This window comes from Auxenochlorella protothecoides (genome assembly GCF_000733215.1).
Source record: "Auxenochlorella protothecoides strain 0710 unplaced genomic scaffold scaffold13, whole genome shotgun sequence".
Taxonomy (NCBI): domain Eukaryota; kingdom Viridiplantae; phylum Chlorophyta; class Trebouxiophyceae; order Chlorellales; family Chlorellaceae; genus Auxenochlorella; species Auxenochlorella protothecoides.
In genome coordinates this window covers 247454-265601 of record NW_011934200.1, presented here as the reverse complement: position 1 = coordinate 265601, position 18148 = coordinate 247454, and the positions used below count along the sequence as shown (strand labels likewise).

General features: G+C 65.4%; 5 protein-coding genes across 5 annotated transcripts in view; 3 read left to right on the top strand and 2 right to left on the bottom strand.

Annotated features, from left to right (window-relative positions):
- Positions 1–6391, top strand: part of F751_1410 (Phosphatidylinositol 4-kinase alpha 1) — a gene marked incomplete at both ends in the record, with an annotated part of 15156 nt that extends 8765 nt beyond the window's left edge. The window contains 17 exons of the mRNA XM_011398729.1: positions 183–699; positions 956–1145; positions 1215–1493; positions 2177–2307; positions 2460–2605; positions 2771–2988; positions 3276–3501; positions 3705–3881; positions 4099–4227; positions 4368–4559; positions 4741–4875; positions 4986–5095; positions 5253–5371; positions 5498–5631; positions 5726–5777; positions 5906–6039; positions 6158–6391. Of these exons, the coding sequence (XP_011397031.1) occupies positions 183–699; positions 956–1145; positions 1215–1493; positions 2177–2307; positions 2460–2605; positions 2771–2988; positions 3276–3501; positions 3705–3881; positions 4099–4227; positions 4368–4559; positions 4741–4875; positions 4986–5095; positions 5253–5371; positions 5498–5631; positions 5726–5777; positions 5906–6039; positions 6158–6391 (3123 nt within the window). The remainder of the gene's footprint in view (positions 1–182; positions 700–955; positions 1146–1214; positions 1494–2176; positions 2308–2459; positions 2606–2770; positions 2989–3275; positions 3502–3704; positions 3882–4098; positions 4228–4367; positions 4560–4740; positions 4876–4985; positions 5096–5252; positions 5372–5497; positions 5632–5725; positions 5778–5905; positions 6040–6157) is intronic.
- A 371-nt stretch (positions 6392–6762) lies between these two features.
- On the bottom strand, positions 6763–9495 carry F751_1409 (V-type proton ATPase subunit B 1; the record flags this gene model as incomplete). Its single annotated transcript, XM_011398728.1, has 8 exons — positions 6763–6915; positions 7097–7509; positions 7800–7928; positions 8184–8599; positions 8746–8819; positions 8964–9122; positions 9232–9305; positions 9405–9495. The coding sequence occupies 8 exons, from the start codon at positions 9493–9495 to the stop codon at positions 6763–6765; spliced, it is 1509 nt and encodes a 502-aa protein (XP_011397030.1).
- Positions 9496–9946: 451 nt separating this feature from the next.
- F751_1408 (Conserved oligomeric Golgi complex subunit 4) lies at positions 9947–12764 on the top strand (the record flags this gene model as incomplete). Its single annotated transcript, XM_011398727.1, has 6 exons — positions 9947–10135; positions 10356–11076; positions 11269–11378; positions 11625–11897; positions 12081–12197; positions 12423–12764. 6 exons carry the CDS (start codon positions 9947–9949, stop codon positions 12762–12764), a joined length of 1752 nt encoding a protein of 583 aa, XP_011397029.1.
- Positions 12765–13793: 1029 nt separating this feature from the next.
- F751_1407 (Glutamate-tRNA ligase, chloroplastic/mitochondrial) lies at positions 13794–16393 on the top strand (the record flags this gene model as incomplete). Its single annotated transcript, XM_011398726.1, has 7 exons — positions 13794–13804; positions 14008–14099; positions 14272–14558; positions 14776–14946; positions 15055–15349; positions 15599–15924; positions 16175–16393. The coding sequence occupies 7 exons, from the start codon at positions 13794–13796 to the stop codon at positions 16391–16393; spliced, it is 1401 nt and encodes a 466-aa protein (XP_011397028.1).
- Positions 16394–16625: 232 nt separating this feature from the next.
- Positions 16626–18148, bottom strand: part of F751_1406 (Peroxisome biogenesis protein 1) — a gene marked incomplete at both ends in the record, with an annotated part of 4506 nt that continues 2983 nt past the window's right edge. The window contains 3 exons of the mRNA XM_011398725.1: positions 16626–17492; positions 17616–17717; positions 17940–18077. Coding sequence (XP_011397027.1) covers positions 16626–17492; positions 17616–17717; positions 17940–18077 — 1107 coding nt within the window. The remainder of the gene's footprint in view (positions 17493–17615; positions 17718–17939; positions 18078–18148) is intronic.

The following is an 18148-nucleotide window of genomic DNA, read 5'->3' as shown; positions in this document are numbered from 1 at the left end:
GGCGTGGCGGCACCCCGCCCGCGACCCCGTCTGCCGCGGCGCGTCTCGTGGCGCTGCTGACGCAGGAGCTGGCCGCCGCGAACCACGCGCCCTTCTCGCGCCTGGCGCGGCCGCCGGGCGCGGCGCTGCTGGCCGCGCTGGCGCGGCTCGACCCCGGCGACCCCGCCGCGCCCTGGCTGGAGCGGGGGCTGGACCAGGCGCTGCGCACGATGTGCCTGCGCGCGCGGCGCGAGACCGCGCTGGGCTGCGGCGAGGAGGCCGACGCGGCGGCCGAGGCGCTGGAGCGCGCGGCCGCAAACCTGGTCGAGTCCCTGAGCGAGCGGGAGGCTGTGGTCGGCGCCGTGCCCAAGAACCGCCCCTGGACCACCGGGCACGGCGCGTGCGCTCTGCGCCTGCTGCGGGAGCTGACGGAGTGGATGCCCTGCCTGCTTTACAGCCGACCCGTCGTGCGCGCCACGCTGGGGCTGGGCGGCGGTGGGCCTGACGCGCCGCCCGCGGCGCAGGAGTGGCTGCAGCGGATGCCACGCCTGGCGGCCGCGCGGGCGCCGGGTGCGGCCTCCGCCGCCTTCGAGACCGTGCTCATGGAGGGCCTGCTGGGGCCAGGAAGTGGGGAGTCGGCGCCGACGCTGGCCAGCCCCGCCGTGCTGCCCGCGATGCTGGCCCTGGAGCCGGGGGAGGAGGGCGGCGCGGGGCATCGAGGTGTGGCGGCGACGGGGAGCGAGGGGGGGAACGTGGGGCAGGGTTTTGTTCCGCGAGGCTCTGGCGCTGGGAGGGGGGTTTCAGGAGGCTCCGCGGGTGGGGTTGCGATGTGCTATGGGGTAGTGGACGTGAGGGCATCAAGCATGTCTACCCGGCTGGGTGTGGACACGATGTGCATGTCCACCTGTACTGTAAGGTCACACGAGGTCCCCCGCCCACTCGCCCGACCCTTCCCCGCACCGAGCCCTGCACCCAGGCTTCCTGATGTGGACCGCCAAGGTCAGGGCACTCGGGGCCGCGCAGACCCAGCTGCGCGGCCTCGAGGGCGCGGCTGCGCACGACGCCCTCCTGGCGGCCGCGATGCATGGCCTGCAGGGTGCGGGCGATGAGGACCAGCCCCTGGCAAACAGGCGAGCTGGGATGGTGTTTCCGCGTGCTGGGGCCATGTTTGGTGTCGTGGTGCAGCGGAAGGGGCTGTGCTTCAGTCCCTTCCCCCCCCCCACTCTGCCACACAGGTGCCTGGAGGCGGCGGCGCTGCTGATCCTGGGGCTGGCTGAGGACAAGGAGACGACGCAAGACCAGGCGCCCAGCACACCGAGGCGGCCAGGGCGCTCGCTCCTCCGGCTGGAGGGCGCCACGCCGGCTCGGGCGCTGCTGCGCGCGCTGTGCCGCGCCCCGCTGGAGGCCGGGGACGAGGGCGCGGCGGCGGCGGCGGCGGCCACCGCCTGGCACTGGCTGGCGGCCGCGCTGGGGCCCGTCGCGCGGTCCGCGGTCTTGGAGGAGCTGGCGGGGGCGTGGCGGGGGGCCATCGCCGCGCGGCGCGGCATCTACGCCGGCGGCGCCGCGCCCCACGCGGGGTTCGCGGCCGACGCCGAGGCGCAGCGCGGCGCGGCGACGGCGGCGGACGCCGCGCTGGCCGCGCAGCTGCCGGCCGATGCCGCGTCGCTGCGCGCCATGCGCGCGCAGCACCTCTGCGTCGCTTTCCTGCTGGACGCGCGCGCGGCGCTGGAGGGCGACGCACGCGCGGAGGCCCAGCGCGCGAGGCGCACGCTGGCCGCCCTCTCCTCCGCAGCGCTGGAGCCGGGCGCGGGGCTGGGCCGCGCCGCCGCGGCCTGCGCCACGCGCTTCCGCCTGGCGCAGCTGGCGCTGCGCTGCGCCGACGCCGAGCCGGGCGCGCCGGCCGCGCAGCGCGCGCACCGTGCCCGGGTCTCGCTCGCCCTGGACTCGGCGCTGGAGTGGTTTGACGCGCCGGTGGCGTGGCACCAGGCCGACGGCGCGGCACTGAGGCGAGCAGTAGGAATTGTTTTGGGGGGGTGGGGAGGTCCATGAGTTCGGGAACGTGGGCTGCAAAACCGAGGGGCGTCTTGATAACCTGCTCTGTGCTCCCCCTTGCCTTGCCATGATTAAGAAATTGGGGCAACCGCAGGTGGTGTCCCCTCGACAGCCTCTCTGCATCAACCCACCGATCAACCCTCAGGGAGGCGACGCGGGCGGTGTCGGCCGTCCAGGAAGCCGTGGCCCGCCTGCCCATCTGGCCTGCCAGCGACAGGCTGTCGGTGGAAGATGCCAAGCAGCGACTGGCCCTGCTGCGCTTCCTCCTGTCCTCAGGTGCTGCGTCGGATGCTGTGCTGGGGCCATGTTCAGGATCGCCTGGGTGACCCTGGGGATGTGGGCATGCACCACGGTCATGTGCATTGCCAGGCTCCGCGCCGCCCACCTTGCCCCACCTCCTTTCCCGGACCCACCCTCCCAAGCCGCAGAGCTGGAGAGGCTGGCGGTGTGGGAGTCGCCCCTGGACACCAAGGCTCATGCAGCAGTCGCGTGCGACTGGCCCACCGTGGCGCAGTGGGAGACGCTGGCCGCGGCGGCCTGGATCGCCTCGCCTCGCCTGGCGCTGGCGCTCAAGGTGTGGTCGGGGCCGTGCGACGGGGTTCGGTGTGCAGGGCAGGGCACGGGGTGTGCTGCACGCTGCATGCAGTTTGTCTCTGCAAAGGTCCGCAACAGTGCAGTCTGACCAGCTGCCTGCCCTCACAGCCAAATCATTGCTGTCGCGTCCCCCCACCCATCGCAGGATCGCTTCCCTGGATTTCCCGCCCTGCGCCTGGAACTCGAGCGCTTTGTGCTGGTGAACGCCGCTGCAAAGTCGCTGCAGCTCCTGCCTCAAGCCGGCGCGCTGCTCGCGGAGATGGCTGGGGAGCCCGCGGCCGCAGACAAGCTGGTGCACCTGCAGAGCTGGGCGCCGCTGCCCCTGCTGCAAGCACTGGCTGTCGTCAATTCCGCGGGTGGAAAGTGAGTCGACGGTGTGGGACAGCCCTTGGGGTGACAGATGTTGCAGGGACCCACTTTCGAATGGGAGGCTGCAATCCGTGCATGCTGGCCTGGGTACTCTGTTATGCTGTTGGTGTGTCTGACCAGGGGCTAGTGAATTATACCTGGTCACTGCGTTGCAAGCACTGGCTGACTCCTGGGCAGGGTATGAAGTTGGTTGTGGTGTCACGGCGGGCTGGTTGGCAGTTTCTTGCATCAGAATCCACTAGGACCTTCGACACAATCCCTAACCCCTTCACATCCCGCAGGAAGCCCGAGGTGCTGGAGTACCTCTCGCGCTCCCTGCACGAGTGCAACCCCGAGGAGGTGGCCTTTTTCTTGCCCCAGCTGGTGCAGATGCTGCGCACCGACCACGACGGCGTGGTGGCCCGCTTCCTCCTCGATGCCGCGGCCGTCTCTGTGCACTTTGCCGTGGTCCTGGCCTGCCAGCTGCGCTCCGAAGGCACGCCCCCCGACGAGGCCTTTGACCCACAGGTGAGCACCTGAACGAGATTGTGTTTTTGGATGGTTGGGCCGAACCCCTAATAACAAGTAGAGAGGATTGTGGCATGGTTCCTTAGGTCTCAACCGGGTGGACCACGTTGTTCCTTCGTGACCTTACAAGCTTGGCAATGAACAGCAACTCCGACCACAAACTGAAGATCGACATCCCAACCACCTGCTCCCATGCCCTCCAGGTGAGGCGGTCTGGGTGGTCTGCCCCCAAGGATTCAGGACTGTGGCAGGTTGCCGACAAGCTGCGGACCAGGCTAATGTCAGGACTCCCGGAGGACGTGGCAAATCTGCTGAAGGACGAGCTGGCATACTTTGATGACATCACTGAGGTGTCAGGGAAGCTGTACCCGGTTCACAAGGTGAGGATTGTGGTGTGTGGAGTTGGGTAAACGGAGGATGGGAGGGGCGAATTCATGTCCGGGCGACAGTGGTCTGTGAGGAGGAGGAGTGCAGCAAGAAGCTATTGGGGTTTGACCCTCTGCAAGAAGGAGATTGGAGGAAATCATACCTCCTCCGCCAGATGCACAGAGGCATGGCCTGACTTACCCATACATGGTACCCTGCCTAATCATGCAGGACAAGCGAAAGTCGGCTGCAGTCGAGTTCCTAAAAGCTGTGGAGCTCCCCAGGGGCGACCTCTTCCTGCCAACCAACCCCGACTGCACCGTGCTGGCGCACATCCCAGAGTCCGCCGCTCCCATGCAGGTCTGAGGGGATTGTGCAGGATGCCAGACGCCCGGGCTGACCCTTGCTTTTTTCCAGAACATGTGCTTTGTCTGCATGCTGGGTGTGAGTTGCCACGGATGGTCCACTTCAAACTCCTTCCCCCCTTACTCTCTTTGCAGTCCGCCGCCAAGTGCCCCATCCTGGTGGCCTTCAAGGTACATGTGCGCCAGGACGTCCACCCCGGGTTTGCAGACGGCGAGGTCGAGGAGGCGGGCAGCCAGGGGTCGGGCAAGGAGGATGAGGAGCCGGAGACCCGCGCCTGCATCTTCAAAGTCGGGGACGACTGCAGGCAAGACATCCTGGCACTGCAGGTAAACGCCAGGGAAGGGGGGAGTCAATGCTGGCACAATGCATGGAGACCTGCTGGATACATCGAGATTGATTTAGGAATTGGGTTGTTTGGCATGGGAGGGTTGATGCAGCACCTGCCTGTGCAGCATCCTTCAACAACTGCGATTATCAATCCTGCTTCCCTCCATCATCCACATAAAGGTGATTGGCCTACTCAAAAAGGCCTTCCTGACGGCGGGTCTGGACCTGTACCTGTTGCCGTATGGGGTCATCGCCACAGGCTATGAGTGTGGTATCATTGAGGTCATCCCGAACTCCAAGTCCCGTGCCCAGCTGGTGAGACTCGTGGTGCTGAGGAGTTGGGGATTGGATGCATCTGGCAGGCCTTGGCACCTTGACCTCGGCCCCAGAGCTGTCCTGAGCCGTATGCCACCTCTGTTCGCCAGGGCGAGCTCACCGACGGTGGACTGGCTGAGGTATTTGCCCGTGAGCATGGCCCTCCCGGGACCGAGCGGCATGAAGCTGCTCGACAGAACTTCATTCGCTCCTGTGCCGGGTGCGGTGGTGGGAGTATGTGCCTTGGGCTTCGAGGGGCTCGATAAGATGAGAGCTTAATGACTTGTGCGAGTATTTCAAGCTTCTCACAATCATTTGCCTGCATGCCCTTGCCATCATCCCCCCCCCCCCCCCTTCCAATGTGCTCAACCCTCCAGGTATGCTGTCGCCAGCTACCTGCTTCAGAGCAAGGACCGCCACAATGGGAACATCATGTTGGATGGCGACGGGCACCTGCTGCACATCGACTTTGGCTTCATCCTTGGCATTTCCCCAGGTGGGTGGCGGAGCGCATGGTGTGAGATGGGCTGAGGGGCATCCAGACTGCACCCTCGGGTATTCTCTTACAGTGTGTAGGAGGACCACGGAATTCTCTCACATGCCACTCTGCACTGCGCACCAGGTGGCAACCTTGGCTTCGAGAATGCTGCCTTCAAGCTGAGTTACGAAATGACCGAGATCATCGACCCGGCGCGCAGCAAGACCTCCCCCAGCTACCTCCACTTCAAGGAGCTCTGCATCAAGGGCTTCCTCACGGTGAGTGTGAGGGTCGTCGCCTATGCTGAAGGACAGTCACTCAGCCCGGCCCCCCTTCCTTCAAATACTCCTTTGTTCCATGTGCTAAAACAAGTTCGGTCACCTGCTGCACATCGACTTTGGCTTCATCCTTGGCATTTCCCCAGGTGGGTGGCGGAGCGCATGGTGTGAGATGGGCTGAGGGGCATTCAGACTGCACCCTCGGGTATTCTCTTACAGTGTGTAGGAGGACCACGGAATTCTCTCTCACATGCCACTCTGCACTGCACACCAGGTGGCAACCTTGGATTTGAGAATGCTGCCTTCAAGCTGAGTTACGAAATGACCGAGATCATCGACCCGGCGCGCAGCAAGACCTCCCCCAGCTACCTCCACTTCAAGGAGCTCTGCATCAAGGGCTTCCTCACGGTGAGTGTGAGGGTCGTCGCCTATGCTGGAGGACAGTCACTCAGCCCGGCCCCCCTTCGTTCAAACATTCCCTTGTTTCATGTGCTGAAACGAGTCTCCAACCACATTCCCCATGCAGGCTCGCAGCTCGGCAGAAAGCATCGTGGCCACTGTGGCGATGATGGCTTCCTCGCACCTTCCCTGCTTCAGGGGCCCCAAGACGGCCGTCGAGCTGCGGCACCGCTTCCGGCTGGACCTGGGGGAGAAGGAGGCCGCCGCCCACATGGACGGTCTGGTGGAGGCCGCCTACGGCAGGTGGACCACCGGCTTCTACGACTGGATCCAGTACCTGCAGAATAACATTCCCAAGTAGGCGCCAACAGGGCACCAGGTCTTCTCGGAGAGGACATGGGACACCCACCTTGTGCAGCAGTGAGCCTGCATCCTGCAGCATGTTCCCCTTTGCCCCCCAATTCATTCACTCCTGACATTTCGTCCCCCCCTGTCGTTTACCGATTCACGGACTTGCCGTGATCGATGTGCTTGCTGCCTGAATCTGGCGTCTGGAATGTCGACTGCCGAGCCCCTTCTGTCCTGCGCTGCCAGCGGGCAATTCGCTCCACACTGAGTCAAGGGCACGCACCAGTACACACCGATTACAATGGAGTCGTCCACTCGTGACACAGCAAAGGGAGAGAGGGTCGGTGCGCATGGACACACCCATGCCCAGGCTCTGCCACAGCCCTAGGCGCTACTGCTGCCCGCCGGCTTCTCCCTGTCGTAGTAGATGTCCAGGGTCTTGGCGGTGACGCGGCGAAGCAGCTCCCGTGGGAACAGACGCAGCAGCGTCCAGGCCAGGTCCAGGGATTCGTGGATGCTGCGATTCTCGTACAGCCCCTGTGTTTGATGGCGTTTTGTAGGGGAGGAGTTGTTGAGGCATTGAGGGAGCATCCTCGACCTTCTGACTCATCACCAGGGACTCGGAAAATGGTGCCTCTCCTCATGAATGCCAACCCTTCCATCGACACCCGCCACCCCTCTCCATCCCCCCCCCCGTCCCTCTCCGTGCCTGGTTGACAAACTTGGCCTCGAACTTGTCCAGGAACTGGAGGTAGAGGAGGTCCTCGGAGGACAGCGCCTCCTCCCCCACCACCGCCTTCATGCCCTGCACGTCCTTGCCGATGGCGTAGTTGGCGTACAGCTGGTTGCTGACCTCCGAGTGGTCGGCACGGGTCATGCCCTCCCCGATCGCGCTCTTCATCAGCCGACTCAGGCTGGGCAGCACGTTGATGGGCGGGTAGACCTGGCGGTTGTGCAGCTGGCGGTCCACGTATACCTGGCCCTCCGTGATGTAGCCCGTCAGATCGGGGATGGGGTGTGTAATGTCGTCGTTGGGCATGGACAGGATGGGCAGCTGGGTGATGGACCCGCGCCGCCCCTCGATCCGCCCCGCGCGCTCGTAGATGGTCGCCAGGTCCGTGTACATGTAGCCTTTGATTTGGTTGAGGGTGGGGAGGCGAGGGCAAGGGGGGATGCTATTGACATGTGTTGTGTGTGCGTTCCTGAAAGCGTCGGTGTGGATCAGGCGAGCAGGGAGACACATGCCGTCAGACAGGCTCTGGAGCTTCGAGGATGAGAGGGCCGACTCCTTTGTGCAGCCAGATCGGCACCCTCCCCAGCTCGGCCATGCTTTCAGAGGAACCCACATCCCTAGCCCGCGGAGTTGCCAACCCACCAAGCATGAGCAACCAGATGCACCCCCTCCCCAAACACACACACACCTGGGTAGCCGCGGCGGCCGGGCACCTCCTCGCGGGCAGCGCTGACCTCGCGCAGGGCATCCGCATAGGAGGCCATGTCAGTGAGGATGACCAGCACGTGCATGCCCACATCGTAAGCCAGGTACTCGGCTGGCAGGTTGGGAGGAGAGGTTGGACAGGTTGGTTCGGATGGGGGATGCAGGCTGTCTTGCGAATCGGTTTGAAACACAGCCTTGATTTAGCCACCCTTCAAGCACTACCCCTGAGATGTCATCTCATCCACCAAACAAGCCAGCGGGCCAAGCCACGCTCTCCCTTGCGTTCCCGGCTGCGCTCACACTTCGTTCACAAACATAATCAACCCCCCATCCCCCCCCCCGTCTCTTCCTCCACAACTCCCCGCACCGGTGGTGAGGGCGATGCGGGGGGTGATGATGCGCTCGATGGTGGGGTCGTTTGCCAGGTTGAGGAAGAGCACGGTGCGGTCCATGGACCCATTCTCCTCAAAGTCCTGCTTGAAGAAGTGGGCGGTCTCCATGTTCACGCCCATGGCCGCGAAGACGATGGCAAAGGGCTCGCGCGCAGAATCCTCCCCCTCGCCATGCGAGACCAAGCCCGCCTGGCGGCAGATCTGGGCGGCAATGTCGTTGTGGGGCAGGCCCGCGGCGGAAAAGAGGGGGATCTTCTGCCCGCGCGCGATGCTGTTCATCACGTCGATGGTGGAGATGCCGGTCTGGATCATCTCCTCGGGGTAGGTGCGCTCCGCGGGGTTGATGGACGCGCCGTTGATGTCCAGGAAGTGCTCCGCCAGCACCGGCGGGCTGGGCAGAGATGAGGGAGTCGGGCGTTGGTGGGAGGAGCAGTGGAAACCAGGGCAGGGATTCCTGAACGGGCTCAGGCCTGCACAGACTCTCCACTAGCACATACACTAGGACACCCCGGGGCATGCAACAGCCCAGCACCTCACCCTCCGTCAATGGGCTTGCCAGAGCCGTCAAACACGCGGCCCAGCATATCGCGAGAGACTGGGGTCTTCAGGACCTGCGGGTGATTGGAGGCACAGGATGGGAAGGTGGGACAGTGGGTACGACGGTCTCACACAGGATCTTCACACAACCTGTATCCACTTGGTGCGGCCAGATGCACCATCCTCCCAACACCCAAACACCCTCGTCTTGCACGTACATCTCCAGTGAACTCCAGGGTCGTCCTCTGGTTGTCGATGCCGGTGGTGCCCTCGAACACCTGAACCACGGCTCTGTTGCCGTCGACCTCCAGCACCTGCCCACGCCGAGCGGACCCATCACCCAGCCGGATGTTCACGATCTCGGCATACATCGGCTTCTGTTTGGGGTCGAGAGGAAACAGACGGAGGCTCGTGAAGTCGAGGTGCCAGCATGTCCACCCGTGCGACCCATACTCCGCAGGTGGTGAAACCCTCAGCTCGCCAAACCCGGCCCCGCCGCTGCACCTTGACCAGGTTGACGACCACCAGAGGTCCAGCCACGCCACCGACGGTGCGGTACTCTGCATAGTGGGGCAGGAGGTGGGACGAGCGATGGTCAGAGGGTGCTCCTGCGGGGCAAGGGTGAGTGCGGCACCCCCAAGACCTGGTGCCTCCCTTACCCAGGCGGGGCTCGCAGACGTAGTCGCGGGTGATGGCATCGAGCTGCACCTTGGAGCCAAGCTCCGAGGCCAGCACGTCGACCGCGCCCATGCTCGGAAGAGAGCCTCCTCGCTCTGTCTGGGAAGGGCTAGGGGGATCGCTGGAGCAGGCTTCTCGACCCAAACGCGAAGCTTCCAAGCTGGCCCAGAGGATGCGATTTGAAGATTTAGCACCCGTTCCCAGTAGTAACCGCGTGGTTGACTCGGCGCGCTTTGGGCCTCACTATTGCTTCCACTCCTGGTGAGGTCCTGTGCTGGGGCGCCAGGTCTCAAGCCGGAATCCCTCTGATTCCCCTCGTCTTCTTGGGATGTTTGTGACATCGCAGGAACTGCGCAAAGCACACCGAATATCTCATCGAACAAATTTCATCATGAAAATATTGCAAAAGGGATCTCCGGACTGAGCTTCGAGTAGACAACCTGTGTGCAGATCATTGCCAGCTGCGGCCTAGGCGACACTCCTCCCTCCCCCTGATCGCATGTCTTAGGACAGGGGAGCTACCATGGACGTCGGGAGCGCGGTTCTGGATGTAGCAGCTCTGCGGCAGCTCACCAATCCGGCAGACATCCCCCGCCTGCTCAGTGCCGCTCTAGTTCGGGAGCGTGCCATTGATACCGAACTGGAGGGGATGCTGGGAAGGCGTGAGGCCATCCAGGCCGAGATGCTGGAGATGACTGCCTCCACCAGCGAGGTGAACATTTGTGGCAGGCAGAGGTGTTGAGAGGAAGGGGGTGAGGCGCGGCATGGTGCCGGTTGGGGGTTTGGATGGGACCAATGGAGTGCAGCACATCACGGGCCCTGGAGATTTTTCAGCCATGCAGGAAGCCAGGCGATGAGAGATACTTTTTTACAGTCCATCCTGGAGCCTCACACTTCCCATCGTCTGCCCTTTCCCCCTCCATTTCTCGCAGGCGCTGCAGATGCTGGCCGTGGAGGCCGAGGCCCTGGAAGAAAGCACCGCCGGCTCCGCAAACCTGGCCCAGCGCGTCAGCTCTCAGGTGCGGGCCCTGGACGCCACCCAGACCCGGGTCCAGGGCGCGCTCTCCCACATCGCCGGCCTTCTGGGCCGGGCGGCGGCGGTGGAGGGCGTCGCGCGGGCTTTGGCCCGCGAGGATTACGAGGCCGCAGTGCACTGCGTGGACGAGTACTTGACCCTGGAGGAACAGACCCTGGCCGCGCTGGGGGCTAGTGGGGCGTCGCCGACGGCCGTCGCCGGCTCAAAGGCCGGCGGGGCGGGGGTGGCGCCTCCGGCCGAGCATGGCGTCGGCAGCGTGGCCTGCCTCGCCGGCGTCTCTGCCGAGCAGGCGGCTGCCTTTGCGCAGCATCGGCGCAGCGTGGAGGAGGCGGTGTCGGCGTGCCTGACGGCGGCCGTGGCAGCCGGCGACCACGCCGCCGTGCTGCGCTTCGCCGCGCTGCACCCGCCGCTGCGCCAGGCGCAGCGTGGCCTGGACGCGCTGCTGCGCCACCTGGCTGGCATGATATCCTCCCGCGCCGCCGCCGACCACGACGCGCTGGTGGGCGCGGTGGAGGGCACCCAGCCCGACTACGTAGGCGCGCTGACCAACCTGTTCAAGGACGTGGCGTCGGCCGTCGACGAGCACCTGGACCTCTTCATCAACAGCTTCGGCCTTGGTGAGCTCGGGTGGGTGGGAGGGGGGGAGGTGCAGGGCCCGGTGAGCGCCAGCATGATGTTATCTCGGCAGCAGGTTGCTGGGCCTTTGGTTCAGAGGAAGGCACTTCCAGGCCGGCAGGGTGCCCTTCTATCACACTCCGCACAGATCCCCCCACCTCCCCCCCTTTAAATCCCCGTCTCCTTTCCTTTAGACCTGGCCACGACGGCGGTGCTGACGCTGCACGGCGAGGTGGATCTGCACGGCAGCCGCATCCTACAGCGCTACGCGGACCACCGCCGTCTGGCGCGGCTGGCGGGCCAGGTGGCCTCGCACCGCGCCGGCCCCGCCGGCTCGGCGGGCGCGCCGCCCGTGGAGCCCCGCGCTGTAGAGGCCTGTCTGGAGGAGCTGCTGGCGCTGTGCGGGCGCAGCGAGGAGTACACCCAGTACATCCTCCTGCGCCTGGCCGACGTGGCCGGGAGTGGTGGGGCGGGCGCGGGGGGGCCCGGGGCGGGGCCGGGGGCGGGGGGCGGCGCGCCGGGCGGCGCCGGCGCCGGCGCGACGCGTGAGGCCAGCATCCGCGGCGGCGGCTTCGCGGCGGCGGTCCGCGAGCTGCTGTCCCACTACATCAGCCTGGAAGAGTACTACATGGAGGAGAGCGTGGCCAAGGCGCTGGCCATCTCGGGCGCGGGGCCAGGGGACTTGACCTCCAGCGCGGTGGACGACGTCTTCTTCGTGCTTTCCAAGGCCGGCGAGCGCGCGCTGGGCACGGGGCGTGCGCCTAGCGCAGTGGCCGTGCTCAACGGCCTGCACGGCGCGCTGACCTCGCGCTTCTGCGCCGCGGTGCAGGAGGCGCTGGTGGGCGCCGCGCCGCGCCTGCTGGCGGCGGCGGGGGCAGGGGAGGCCGGCGGCGCGTGGCAGGCCGGCGACGCCGGGGGGGCCTGGGAGGCAGGCGCCGGTGCCGTGCCCGCCGCCACCACCCCCTCCGCCGCAGCCACCGCCGCGCTGCCCTTCAACGACGCGGAGGTGGCGGCGGGGCATGCGGCCAAGCTGCGCGCGCGGCTGGAAGGCGCGGCGGCCGCCCGCTTCCGCGCCGCCTCGGACCGCGACCGGGTCCTGCAGGTCCTGGCCGACCTGGGGAAGGTCGCCGCCGACCTGCGCGCACTGTCGGCCGCGGGCGCGGCGGCGCTGGCGCAGGGCGCGCTGGGCGCGCTGCGCCCCGCGCTGGACGCCGCGGCGGCCGCCGACCTGGGGTCCGGCGCCGGCGACGACTCCGGCTCGCCCACAGCATGGGCGGCCGACCTGGCCGGTGCGCTGGAGGTCACACTCCTCCCCCTGCGCCCGTACCTGGTGCCCTCCCTGCACCAGAGCGTGGTCATGCGCGTCCTGGACGGCGTGCTGGCGCGGCTGGAGGCGGCCGTCGCCGCGCGCCGCTTCTCGCAGCTGGGGGGCCTGGCGCTGGAGCGGGACCTTCGCCTGCTCGCGGGCCGCGCCTCGGAGCTTGCGGGGCGGTCGGTGCGCGACCGCTTCGCGCGCCTGGCCGCCGTCGCCCTGCTCCTGGGCCTGGAAAGCGTGGCGGAGGCGGCCGACCTGTGGGCCGAGCCCGGGGGGGGGCTGGCCCTGCGCCTGAGCGAGGGCGAGGTGCGCGCCGTGCTGGCCCAGCGCCGGGAGTGGTCGCAGGACGAGATCTCGCGCCTGCGTCTAGCCTGATGATGAGGGGTCTGTGCGTGGCCTGCATCGTCCCTTTGCGGTTGACAACTGAGCAACAAGCACACATGCTCCTTAAGAACGCCACAAATCAGGCATCGGGTCGAGTTGAATGGCATGATCATGCTCCTGATCCCCGGTCCCGAGCAGCCGAACCGATGCGACGCCGAAGAAACTCCTACCGAGTGGATGAGGGCGGGGCACGCACGATACCCTCCCCGTGCCACATCAGATCCAGACGGGTGCATGCCGCGATCCGAGCTGCATTGCAAAGGCAACACATTGCAAAATATTAAATTGTATATAATCCTACATGCAATGCAGGCCCTGCGATCTTGCTGCGTGAGGGGCGTGGCGCCGGTGCTCTCGAGCCAGGGCGTCCGCTCGTCGACATGCGCCCTGCCCAGAACGGCGTGGTTCCTGTCCACGCCTGCAGCTCCCAAGGTAGGGAATCAACGAATAAGTACTGCATTGCGCTGCAGGGCATGTCTTTGTTGGAAATGGGTGGGCACATTGCCCCATTCAGCCCATCTTGGCCTCTCACCCTCCACCTCTCATCCATCGCCTCTCCTAGGTCTCAAAGACATGCTCCACCAGGTGAAGAGTGGCACAGAGAATGAATTTGACCCTTGCTCATGGTTTCCCATCCAAAAATGCCGAAGGCGTGCAAGGAACATATATAACTGATCGTGATCCCCGCTGCTGGTCACAGGTGTGGAGTCATTTCCAGGGCCAGTGCGTCACTTGCAGCTACAGATGAGCAGACTCGCCCTGCTCCCTCTCCTACAGAGGGTGGAAAGGTGTTGCTAGGTGGTGACGAGGCGCCCTGCCTGTTCAGTCAATGATGCATTGCTTGATTGCCGATATAGAGTGTGATCCCAACCCAAGAGGATCTCCCTGTGATCTACCCACTTGAACCCTTGCCCACAGGTGCGTGTGCGCTTCGCGCCTTCCCCCACCGGTAATTTGCACGTTGGAGGAGCCAGGACGGCCCTTTTCAATTGGCTGTATGCCAAGAACACACATGGCGAAATGGTGCTCCGGTAGGGGCCTGGGGTGTGGGAAGTGGGAAAAAGGGAGCTCCACAGTTTGTAGGCCCAGGGATGCTTTGCAAGCATGCATATGCGTTGGCAGCAAATCCACTTTGGGCCTGTGGCCACTTGGAGGACTGATCTCCTGCATTTTCACTCTGACCAGTGCATACATATACATGATCGGGAATGTATTATTCCATCTCACATGGCAGGATCGAGGACACCGATGCCGCAAGATCCACAGCAGAGTCGGAGGCAGCTGTCCTCTCGGACCTAAAGTGGTTGGGCCTGAAGTGGGACGAAGGTAGGCTGCAGGAACGGCAGGCAGGGAATGTCGAGTATGCGCAGGGCTTGCACGGCTGGACCCCTGCAGCTTTGACAGCACAGCCCCTGCCAAACGCTCCAATCTCAGAAAAGGCAGCGCAAGCATCCCATATCTGCCTATTCATTGACATTCTACTAATCGCACCCCCCAGGTCCCGATGTGGGGGGTCCGCATGGCCCTTACCGCCAGTCGGAGAGGCGGGAGATCTACAAAGAGTATGTTGACAAGCTGGTCGAGCAGGGCCTTGCCTACCCCTGCTTCTGCAGTGACGAGGAGCTGGAGCGGCAGCGAGAGGAGGCTGAAGCTGCCAAACAGCCGCCCATTTACAGGGGAAAGTGGGCACAGGCCAGCAAGGAGGAGGTGGAGGAGCAGATGCGGGCCGGGACGCCCTACTGCTACCGCTTCCGCGTGCCCAAGGATGAGGTCATTACCATCCAGGTTGGTTTGGTGTTTGGCTGGGAGGGGCTGCCTGGCATGAACTGGTATGCTTTCTCGTGCTTGTGCTTGGCATCTTGGAATCAGAGTCTAGGAATGTGGATTTCAGCTTGCTGAGAGCAGGTGTGCCCGGGTGCACTGTGTCACCGTCCCCCCTTGCCCCCCTCTTTCATCACCAGCCCCCCTCAGGCCACCCCCCCACTGCCCCTCGTAATACCAGGACCTGATCCGTGGGGAGGTGTCGTGGAACACCGACACGCTGGGCGACTTTGTGGTCCTGCGTTCCAACGGCCTGCCGGTGTACAACTTTTGCGTGGCGGTGGACGACGCGCTGATGAAGATCAGCCACGTCATCCGCGCCGAGGAGCACCTCCCAAACACCCTGCGCCAGGTGTGCCGTGGCGGTGTGCGTGATTGTCGACTCGGAGCATCACCACCCAGTGCACCACACCCCCCTTAACCCCCAAAGTGACGCGAGCAAAGCAAGCCCATGATGCAGGTGCTGGTATACAAGGCCCTGGGCTTCCCCCTGCCTCAGTTTGGGCATGTGTCCTTGATCCTGGCGGCAGACAAGGCCAAGCTGTCCAAGCGCCACGGCGCCACCTCGGTGGGCGAGTTTGCGGGGCAGGGCTACCTCCCAACCGCCATGATGAACTTCCTGGCCCTCCTGGGTTGGAACGATGGCACGGAGCGCGAAATGTTTGACGCCCGGGAGCTGTCGGAGGCCTTTTCCCTGGACCGCATCACCAAGTCCGGGGCGGTGTTTGACACAACAAAGCTGGCCTGGATGAATGGTGGGGCGGGAAGGAGTGGGTTGAGGATCCTGGGCGTGGAGACCTGTGCTTGCTCTTGAAAGGGTTTTGGATTTGAGGCTGGGCTGCCGGCGTGGACGACTGGAGCAGGCGGTCCTGCAGGTTCCCGTGTCATCTGGAAGGAGGTGTGACCTTTACGCTGCTTTCTGGCCGACAGCAAGTCGTTTCCAGGCCTTTTGAAGGCACACACCAGGCCGCACGACCTGCACCATCCCTCCTCTCTTCAAACAGGCCAGTATCTGCGGGCCCTGCCTCAGGAGGAGATGGCCCAGATGGTGGCGGAGGTGGGGGCGGCCAAAGGCCTGCTGGCACGACCCGCGGTCACGCCCTTTGTACAGGCGGCCACAGAGCTGACGCACCAGTCGTTGGAGCTGGTGAACGATGCCGTGACCCAGATCCAGTGGCTGCTGCAGTACCCGCTGGAGGAGACTCTGGCTAGCCCCGACGCCGCCCCTTTCATCGAGGACGGGTTTGCCGACGTGGCTCGCGCCGTCGTCGCCGCCCACGCCGATGGCAGCCTGCAGGCCGCCCTCACCGGGGGACCCGACGCCTACAAGGTAGGGATTTTTGTGTTTGTGTGTGGTGGCTTGGAGTTTGAGTAAGTTGGGGGTATCTATGGACGATGTCCTGTCCTGGGTCCGGGCCGACCTGAGTAATCCATGAAGGTTGCCTCTGACTTGTTGACTGCGAGCAGGGCATCTTTGCACCCGTTGCAGTCTTTGGCCGTGTGCGGTCCTTTCGTGTTCAGTCCTCCTCCACCCTTTCGTCAAACCTGCTCCCCACACACGCACACACACTCGCTGCCAGTCCTGGATCAAGGGCCTGGGCAAGTCCATGAAGCGCAAGGGCAAGCGCCTGTTCATGCCGGTGCGCATCGCGCTGACGGGCAGCCAGGCAGGCCCGGACGTGGGCCAGGCCCTGCGGCTTTTGACCCTGGAGGATGGGGACCTGGCGGCCGGGGTCACCGTCGTGCACCTCGACGACCGGATCAAGGCGCTGCAGGCTTGGCTGGACGCCCGCTCCTGAACGCGGCGGTGGCGTCTCTCTTACCATCGATTGGCCTGACTGGTGTCTTCAAGAGCACTGCCTTGTTGTTTTCTGTAACTAGACACTGCAGAGCTGAGTAGACCCCCCGCCCTGTGATAGGCCCTTCTTGGCTTGCACTGATTCTCAATAGAGGAACCTTGAGCTGGTGCATGCCTCGTTGAGGCGAGAGGGAAATGGCAACTCTGTAGACATGTTCCCTACGCGGTCTCCATCACGCCAGGGTCACCCGCTTGCCCTTGTCGCGCGGGGAGATGGGGTCTGACCCCACCCCCGGCGTTCGCCCCGCCTGGAAGCGTGTGTACACCGCGTCCAGCCTCGCCCGTTCAGCCTGCGGCACCGAGGGCCGGGCGGCCGCCAGCGCCGCCTCCAGGTGCCGCTGCATGACCACTGGCCGCAGCGCCTTGTCGGGCGAAGCGGGGGGTGCATCGCCGCCATGTTCACCGTTCCCATCGATCACGCCTCCAGCAGCCTGCGCGCGCGCCTCGGCGCGCTCCAGCGCCTCGTGCGCCGCCGCCAGCTGGGCCTCGGAAAGCAGCGCCGCCAGGTCGGCGCCGGTGAAGTGATCGGCGTCGTGGCCCAGGCGCTGCAGTTCCACGCCGGTCTCCAGGGGCATGGACCGCGCCAGCGCGGACAAGATGAGGCCGCGTTCGCGCGGCGTGGGGAAGTCGCAGAGCAGGAGGCGGTCGAGACGGCCCGGGCGCAGCAGCGCCGCGTCGAGGAGGTCGGGGCGAGAGGTGGCGGCCAGCACGCAGACGCCGCGCAGGCCCTCCACGCCGTCCAGCTCGGTGAGCAGCTGGTTGACCACACGGTCCGTGACCCCGGTGTTGTCGTGCCCGCGCGCCGGCGCGATGGCGTCGAACTCGTCGAAGAAGAGGACCGAGGGCGCGGCGGCCGAGGCCCGGGCAAACACGTCGCGCACCGCCGCCTCCGACGCGCCGATGTACTTGTTCAGCAGCTCCGGGCCGCGGACCGTGATGCAGCGCACGCCCGCGGCGGCCACCGCCGCCGCCACCACGTGAGTCTTGCCGCAGCCGGGGGGGCCGTAGAGCAAGACCCCGGTGCGCAGGCGCAGGGGGGCCTGGGTGCGATCGCTTTTTTGGGGGGGGTTGGATGTGAGCGTACACGCATGACAGCCTCACATTGCCGAGGTCATGGATCCCCACGCCCTGTGCATCCAACCACTCCTCCCCGCTTCCCTCACCTGGGCCAGCAGGGCGGCATGCTTGATGGGCAGCTCCAGGGACTCGTGCAGAACCTCCCGCACCTCCTCCATGCCACCCACGTCCTCCCACCCGGCCGCGCCCTGACGATGGTGGTGGTGGTGGTGGTGGGGGGTGATGCATCGTCCAGAGGGCAGAATATTGCATCCCTGCCGTGCTAGGACGGGGCGACACACCCCAGCACCCCCCACCTTCTGCCGGGTCGGCACCTTGGTCTTCAGCACCCGTTTCCTCCACCCTTCTGTGCCAACGACCCCCCCCCTCACCAGCACGCCCCCCCCATCGGCCCCACAACCAAAATCCACCTGGCGGGCGGGGGCTTGGGTGCCCGCGCCCCAGTAGGCGGCGGGGATCATGCCTCGCATCGCCTCCAGCAGCTCCTCCTCGGTGGGCGCCGTGGAGGACCCATCGCTGCGCCCTCCCTTCCCACCCGCGCCCAGGCGCTGGCCGGCGGCACGTCGCGCCGCGAGGTGCAGCGCCCGGTCCGCCAGCGTGGCCAGGTCGTCGGCGTCGT